General features: G+C 38.3%; 1 protein-coding gene across 1 annotated transcript in view; it reads right to left on the bottom strand.

The window, feature by feature from the left end:
- Positions 1-946: 946 nt before the first annotated feature.
- Positions 947-8270, bottom strand: part of NOX3 (NADPH oxidase 3) — a 37633-nt gene continuing 30309 nt past the window's right edge. The window contains exons 11-13 of the mRNA XM_058163832.1: positions 7359-7505; positions 5338-5462; positions 947-1254 (exon numbers count right to left, since the gene is read on the bottom strand). Of these exons, the coding sequence (XP_058019815.1) occupies positions 1128-1254; positions 5338-5462; positions 7359-7505 (399 nt within the window). The 3' untranslated portion in view covers positions 947-1127. The remainder of the gene's footprint in view (positions 1255-5337; positions 5463-7358; positions 7506-8270) is intronic.

Raw genomic sequence — 8270 nt, 5'->3', positions numbered from 1 at the left:
ACTTGTCAAGTGCTTGAATTTTGATCACGTCAGCATGGGGATGCTGCAACAGTTATAAGTATGAAAGATGGTAATAAGTCCCTTTTTTCATGCTGTTGTAAGTTTGAACAGTCACTAAACGAATAGTTTTAAGTTGAGGACTACCTGTGGTGTCTCCATTATCTCCTTCTCATCTGTTAGTGATAAACAGGTCTAATAAATCTATACAAATGATATGTTGGTACCTGGCTGATAAACGTCTGTCATCTTAATAAAATTAATTGATAGTGCTGGGGGATGAAATGTGAATTGATGTAAATCAGAATGAAAGTCCTAAAATGGGGCAAAACTCACTTAACAAATATCTTAATTTACTTAGCAACATACATTTTGGGCTCAATTGCGGTTGTAAGTCGAGGACCATTATTTTGAATGGAAGACAGCTACAAATAAACTTCAAATTATCAAACTTGATCTTATTATATTACGATTAGAAATAGTATGTTTTGATGGCAGGCTGCACATAGATACAAAGTTAGGGGGAAAGTCCATACTTTAAAGGGTACGATATAGATTAGCTTTGCAGCTAGGCTAACAGGGGTGTTAAACTCACGTCATCATGGCGGTGTCACGTGATGTATTGGGACTTTCCCCCCTTTACTAAACCAGGCGTGGGCGTGGCCATTGTGTGACACATCTGGCCAGGAGTTTGACAGCCCTGGGTTAAAACATGGAGAGAATACTGAGAACCTCTATCCAGGTCATTTTGGTGATAGCAGAGACTGTCTTCAGATATGTCACCATCCCAGCTAGTAAAACTACAGAATTTTCTTATGCTTTTCCTGAGATGTAAATTGTGTCTTATTCAAAGCTAATGAAGAGACAGAAAACTTAGTCTTGATGTCTGTGTTTCTGCATTATTTTACTTTAATTTATACTCCACTCTATTCCCAGAGGACTCTTATTAATGATTTACAGGAAATAATAAAGCATGCAGCCTATAACCGAATAGGGCATAACATTTAAGAATTTAAGATAGTAATAGAGATATAAGTTCCTTTACTACATAACAAACACTCATTTCAAAACGATGTAGTTTCATTGCTCCAAGCATGCAGCTATCAGCTACCATTTTTAAAAAAGAAGTTCTAGAAACTTTCCTTGTTATAATAAAATTGAATGCCTCTTGGATCAGTGGATGAATACCGGCTGCACATCTTTTGAAGATTCCGAGAAAGAGTTTTAGATCCACAAAAGAACACACCAATGCAGTTGCTGCAATGAAAATCAAGATTCACAAATTATGGTTAAGAACTCTTTCCTTGAATAGAAAAACTATACATATGTGTTTGAAGCAGGAGATTTGAGAGGGATCACAATAATTTGACTGAAATGGTTCAGTAATGTCTTTGTGTCAGTAAAATACAAAAGAGGCAACATTTAAAAACCTACCAGCAATGAGTTTCTTGTCAAAAAAAGCTTCCACATCCCTGGAGAATATCACTGCCTACACAATGCATCATGATGCTATTATGGAAATTATGATTGTGTTGTGACATGTGACATTGTGGCTTTTAGACTTATTGCCTTGACTATTGGTCAACCATCAACGTCTATTACAGGATGTTTTTTGCAGTGATCCCAAATTTGTAGAAATCCTTCCCAGAAGGGAGACAGGGAAGAAACATCACATATTTATCAACATTTAAAGGATTTGCATAGTTTAATTTCTGTTTAGTTGATAGTATGCTCCAAGCTAGGTTTTTAAGCATCTCAGTTGTTAGGATTGAAATTATTTTTAATTAGAATGATTGTTGTTAATTCTATTTTTTCTTTTTAAATTCTAAATGTATTTAGTTGATGTTAATTGCTTTCAGGACTTTGCCTTTAAAGGTATTTAAATGTTAGTTAGAAGAATAATCTTGTGCCTGTCAAGCTTTCTTGAAGAGAGAATTTCATAATTTTGTTATTAGCTACATCTATGGTAAAGGTGTAGTCCACATGTATTGATCAAGCTTTGAAATAGGTATCTAAGCCAAACTTTGGAAGTTACAAAGAGTACAGAGTATGTGATGTCCATTTTATCCTAGAGTCAATCCCTTGTTAAGCTAATTAGAAATATTAGAAATACAGATAATCCTCCCTGCAGTTTGGACCAACAACTTAATCACTAAGCAGTGGGGTTGTTAAGTGAAATGCCACATGGCTACACCAACTTATGATATCAATTCCAGCTGCAGTCATGAAGCGAACTACCACTGGTCATTAAGCATGACATCACATGACTGTGACTTACAACTTCTTCCTGGCTTGCTTATTGACTTTCACATGCTCATTGGAAGTTGGCTAGGAAGGTTGTAATGGTGATTTATGTGACCACCTGAGTTGACATTGTGACTATCATAAATATATGCCACCTGCCAAGCTCTCAAATTGTGATCACGTGATTATAAGGATGCTGCAACAAAAAAAGGACAAAAAAAATGTTCTTTCTGCGCCAACTCAGTAAACTCAAACTGCCCAAGGAGCTGCTTATCCAATTCTACAGAGGAATTATTGAGTCTGTCATTTGCACCTCTATAACTGTCTGATTCGGTTCTGCAACCCAACAAGAAAAACACAGACTTCAGAGGATAATTAGAACTGCAGAAAAAATAATTGCTACCAACCTGCCTTCCATTGAGGACCTGTATACTGCATGAATCAAGAAGAGGGCCGTGAAAATATTTGCAGATCCCTCGCATCCTGGACATAAACTGTTTCAACTCCTACCCTCAAAACGACGCTATAGAGCACTGCACACCAGAACAACTAGACACAAGAACAGTTTTTTCCCGAAGGCCATCACTCTGCTAAACAAATAATTCCCTCAACACTGTCAGACTATTTACTGAATCTGCACTACTATTAATCGTTTCATAGTTCCCATCACCAATCTCTTTCCACTTATGACTGTATGACTATAACTTGTTGCTGGCAATCCTTATGATTTATATTGATATATTGATCATCAATTGTGTTGTAAATGTTGTACCTTGATGAACGTATCTTTTCTTTTATGTACACTGAGAGCATATGCACCAAGACAAATTCCTTGTGTGTCCAATCACACTTGGCCAATAAAATTCTATTCTATTCTATTCTATTCTGCCGCAACTGCAACTTTGATGACCATTCATAAGTTCTTTTTCAATGCCATCATAACATGGTATGATTGCCGAATGAGTGATTGGCAAATGAGGACTAATTATAAATAAATACATTGTTACATTGCTCAGAAGATTTGCTGGGTCCTTACATGAGGAATTATGTCAATAAATTGAAGATACCCATTTAATTTTTTCATATTATCTTCACTCAGAAAATAGAGAAGAGATTTTAATAGGAGATATCTATGAATACTAGACATCTATAAACATTACTGTATAGTTCACAAAATTTGGCATATCATCTGATACAGATACAGATTAACAAAGTTGGAAGGGACCTTGTAGATCATCTAGTCCAACCCCCACCCAAGCATACCCTACACCATTTCTGACAGATGGCAGTCCAATCTCTTCTTGAAAGCTTCCAGTGATGAAGCTCCCACAACTTCTGAAGGCAAGCTGTTCCATTGATTGATTGTTCTCACTGTCAGAAAATTTCTCCTTATTTCCAGGTTGAATCTCTCCTCGTTCACCTTTCCATCCATCATTCCTGTCTGGCCTTCAAGTGCCTTGGAAAATAGCTTGACCCCTTCCTCTCTGTGGCAGCCCCTCAAATATTGGAACACTGCTATCATGTCTCCCCTGGTCCTTCTCTTCACTAGACTAGCCATGCCCAGTTCCTGTAACCATTCTTTATATGTTTTAATCTCCAGTCCCCTAATCATCTTGGTTGCTCTTCTCTGCACTCTTTCTAGAGTCTCACCAACTTTTTATAGTGTGGGGACCAAAATGCAGTACTCTAGGTGTGGTATTACTAAGGCTTTATAGAGTGGTATTAGTACCTCACTTGATCTTGATTGTATCCCTCTGTTAATGCAATTTAGGATTGTATTGGTTTTTTTGCCTGCCGCAGCACACTGTTGACTCATATTTAATTGGTTATCCACTAAGACTCCAAGATCCTTCTCACAGTTACTGCTATTAAGCCTGGTTTCACCCAGTCTATATGTGTACTTTTGTTTTTCTTGCCTAAGTGTAAGATTTTACTTTTCTCTACATTGAATTTCATTTTGTTCGGGTCTAGTATTCGAGTCTTTCAAGATCCATCTGAGATGTTGGCTATTCCTGCCAGTTTAGAATCTTCTCCTTTTATCATGAATAATTTTCAGAATTTTTCTGTCCTGCACAAATCCCTATTTCGCAATTCTTGGATTAAATATTGACTAGATTATATTGTCTAATTATAGTTTCCACTTATAAAATTGTGTGTTATGTACCATTTTAAAGAATCTGCATGCCTAGTTACAGATATTAGATAATACGGTTTGCTGAAATTAATGAGGTTTGCTTCTGAGCAGTCAGACTAAGTTTGCACCAGTGGTGGTATTCAGCCGGTTCTATCCAATAGCAGCGGCTACGGGAGGCTCCGCCCAGCCACCCGGATATCATTCTGCACACTCACATTGGCAAACCAGTAGCAAAGGAATGTCAATACCACCACCGGTTTGCACTAATTTTTTTTCTTCATTTGCATATCTTAAAAATAGTCCGATTCTTTCTTCCTTTCAATGGCACTGATTTTAGTTTCTGATCAACAAATAATTAAATATTAGGGTCTGATAAGTAATCAGAACTATTTTTCTTCCTCTTTTCTGAAGTTAGCAGTTGTAGCGATTGCTTCAGAACTCTCTGGGAACAAAGAAGCTTTTCTGAGACTTTCTAGCCCAAAACACCAACACCCACCCCGCAATTCTCTGTTATTCAACTTAGACCTTTCAAGCTGAGATGAACTAATAACATAATAGCATTGTCCTTAGGTCCACAGCCAATGAGATTGGGGAACAAACACATCCTTGACATTCTAAGAAAAAAGACCTCACTGTTTATCTTTTTAATAGCCATTTTCAATGAAAATTAATGTTACTTTGTCCTTTGTGTTGTACAATAATTGGATTGGGGCTTTCAATTATAGCTGGATAAATGCCAAGAAGCTGAAATACTTCTAAACATTAGATTCTCATGTCCAAAAATTAGATTTGATGGCATTGACTACCCTAGATTTCTTCCTTGAAAGCATTATAACACATAAATATGCTTTTAGTATAAATATCCAACTTAAATATATCAAAGAACAAGTTTCCTTACTAGCTTTGTACACTGAAAAAAACATAGCATGGTGAGATCATCAGTAGTTGCTAACATGCCTTACCCAGGATGATTTTCGGCTATTTGTTTGAATTCAGTGTCCCAGTTTGGTCTCCCATAGAAAGTTTTCTGTCTCAAGCCAGTAATTACATCCAACTTTTTCTCATAATGCAAGGCAATGTGCGTAGCCTATATTGCAGTGGATCAAAAAGTCAGAATTAAGAAAAAAGAGAATATTATTACTGGACAAATGAATATATAGATATAAGGGGAAAATATCATGTATTTACCACTCTTTAATTTGTCTGTAGAGATTCTCGGTCATCCAGGTCATGATTGTTCCAAAGGGGCTTTTTCCGGAGGCAACTAGACTTTTTTGTTTTTTCTTTTGAAGATGTTTCAGTTCTCATCCAAGAAGCTTCTTCAGCTCTGACAGGATAGTGTCCGAAGGACAGAATCCTTCCATTCCCCACTATCCTGTCAGAGCTGAAGAAGCTTCTTGGATGAGAAGTGTAATGTCTTCAAGAGAAAAAACAAGAAAGTCCAGTTGCCTCCTGAAAAAGCACCTTTGGGATACTGTTCAATTCCTGTCCAGGTTTTCTCTGAGGGTCTCTAAAGACTTCTCAGAGAACAGAAGGAATCAATTGAAAAATATAGAGAGATGATAGCACTGGTGGGTTTCACATTTTTTTACTACCAGTTCTGTGGGTGTGGCTTGGTGGGCGGGGTGGGGGAAAGATACTGTAAAATCTCCATTCCTACCCTACTCCAGGGGAAGGTTACCACAAAATCCCCATTTCCTCCCGATCAGCTGGGACTTCGGAGGCAGAGAATAGATGGTGGTGGGGCCAGTCAGAATTTTTACTGCCGGTTCTCTGAACTACTCAAAATTTCTGCTACTGGTTCTCCAGAACTGGTCAGAACCTGCTAAAACCCACCTGTGGATGATAGGGAGGGAGAGTCTCTGAAATTTGGGTTCATTCTGTCAACTTCCAGTGATTATTTTCCCCATCTCTCATTTCAAACCAGGATCCTCCAACTGCTAGAGAATTCTTTGAATGGAAGGCTCTTAGAGCAAAGAAAGAGCAGAAAAGTCTGCTTCCATTCTTTTTTGTTAGAAGCACAGCTTAATCCATATAACTGTTAAAACATCAACCAATATTATGATAATTAAGTATGATGGCCCAGAGCAGTGGTGGAATTCAATTTTTTTTTACTACTAGTTCTGTGGGTGTGGTGTGGCATGGTGGGTGTGGCTTGGTGGGCGTGGCAGGGGAAAGTTACTGCAAAATCTCCATTTCCACCCCACTCCGGGGAAGGATACTGCAAAATCCCCATTCCCTCCCCAGTCCTGGGGAAGGATATTGCAAAATTTCCATTCCCACCCCAGTCTGGAGCCAGCCAGAGGTGGTATTTGCCTCTCTGAACTACTCAAAATTTCCGCTACCAGTTCTCCAGAAGCTGTCAGAACCTGCTGTATACCACCCCTGGCCCAGAGGTTCTCCAGTCAATGAAGTGCCATTGACTGATGGAACCAGCATCTGATGTGAATCCAAACTCATGCTTAGATTTCTTTAAAGGCAGCTTCAAGTCTTTTTTTGTTCTCCAGCAATGGGTTTGACATTTATTTCATATAGTCTCATCTATCAATTCCCCCAAATAGCATGTAGGAACTGAAATACAAGCCGTGACACCGGTACTCTAGCACCATAAAGAAAAGTTCACTGATATCAGCAGATTGAGTGAATTGGTAGCTAGCTGAGCCTCAGGACAGAGAGGACGGGAGAGGAGAATGATAGATGAGATGGGAAGAAAAGGGCTTTGGAGAGCAATCACAGATCTGGATACCCCCGCAGTTACTGAGAACTTTGGCATTAAACCCAGCTTTGACATTTGCTTTGGCATAACTGGGACTCTGTGACACTGCACTGGGAACAGAGTCTTTCAAAAGACAAATGTAAGTATGATTCATTTTAAGAAAGCCATGCTTGATGCGATTAAGCCTTCATTTGATTACTGTTCCTTAGGCTGCAGTCCTAGAAAAATAAGATGCAGTAACTCAGTCCCAGAAGATTTCATTTATACCTGACTTTCATCCCAGTCGGTAAGAAATATGTGATAGCTCAGAAAATAGGCTTTCCCTTTCTTAGCCATTTGTGCTTCCAGCAAGCACAGGAGATCAGCAAACCACTCAAAGGCAGATGGATCTCGGCAAATCCAATAGAAATAAACCTGTCAAGGGAAAGTAAAACAATTCAGCCAAGTGCAAGCTTTCAGTGGGCATCCTATATGGCTCTTAAATTATTTATTTGGAGATAAGTGGCTAATCTTATAGCCTGCTACTGTGCTCAGGTTTAAAATTTACACTTGATTTTCTAGCCAGCCCTGACAGTGCAGAGCTCTGTTGTTCAATAATGTACTTCAGCAGTCATTTGTGTATGTTTTCAATTGATACCTTGAACATCATGCTTAAGGATGCTCTTAAGAGTTGATCTTAAATGGCTATTGGTAATTGGACAGCATAAGGGGATGTAGAGTAGGCAGAAGTGTTGAAGTGTTTACCAAGTCTTGGGCATATCATATAATAAGAAATGTATTTTTAGATTATGCAGAGCCCTTTTCATCTATGATTTCAGGATGAGGATGATGATATGATGATGACCTTTGAATCAGTCATGATTCCTGGTGATTGGCTGGGTAAATCCATACAATTTTCTTGGCATTAGTTCTCTTGCTTTCCATTGCTTTATTCCTAAATCTGAAAAAAATGACTAGCCCAAAGTCACCCGATGGCTTCAAATGTAAGATAAGGCACTCAATCTCCCAGTTTCTAGCCCCAGTACCTTTAATCTTTAGATAAAACTGACTCAATACAATTCTTACAGTCCTGTAAGGCTGAATATTTCTGCCCCGTCTTATACTGATGCTGAAGAAGGATAATGGCTCTCTTCAAGCTATCAGATAGATAGATAGATAGATAGATAGATAGATAGATAG

Source organism: Ahaetulla prasina, chromosome 1 (assembly GCF_028640845.1).
Source record: "Ahaetulla prasina isolate Xishuangbanna chromosome 1, ASM2864084v1, whole genome shotgun sequence".
In the NCBI taxonomy this organism is placed as follows: Eukaryota; Metazoa; Chordata; class Lepidosauria; order Squamata; family Colubridae; genus Ahaetulla; species Ahaetulla prasina.
This window is presented reverse-complemented; position numbering and strand designations above follow the sequence as displayed.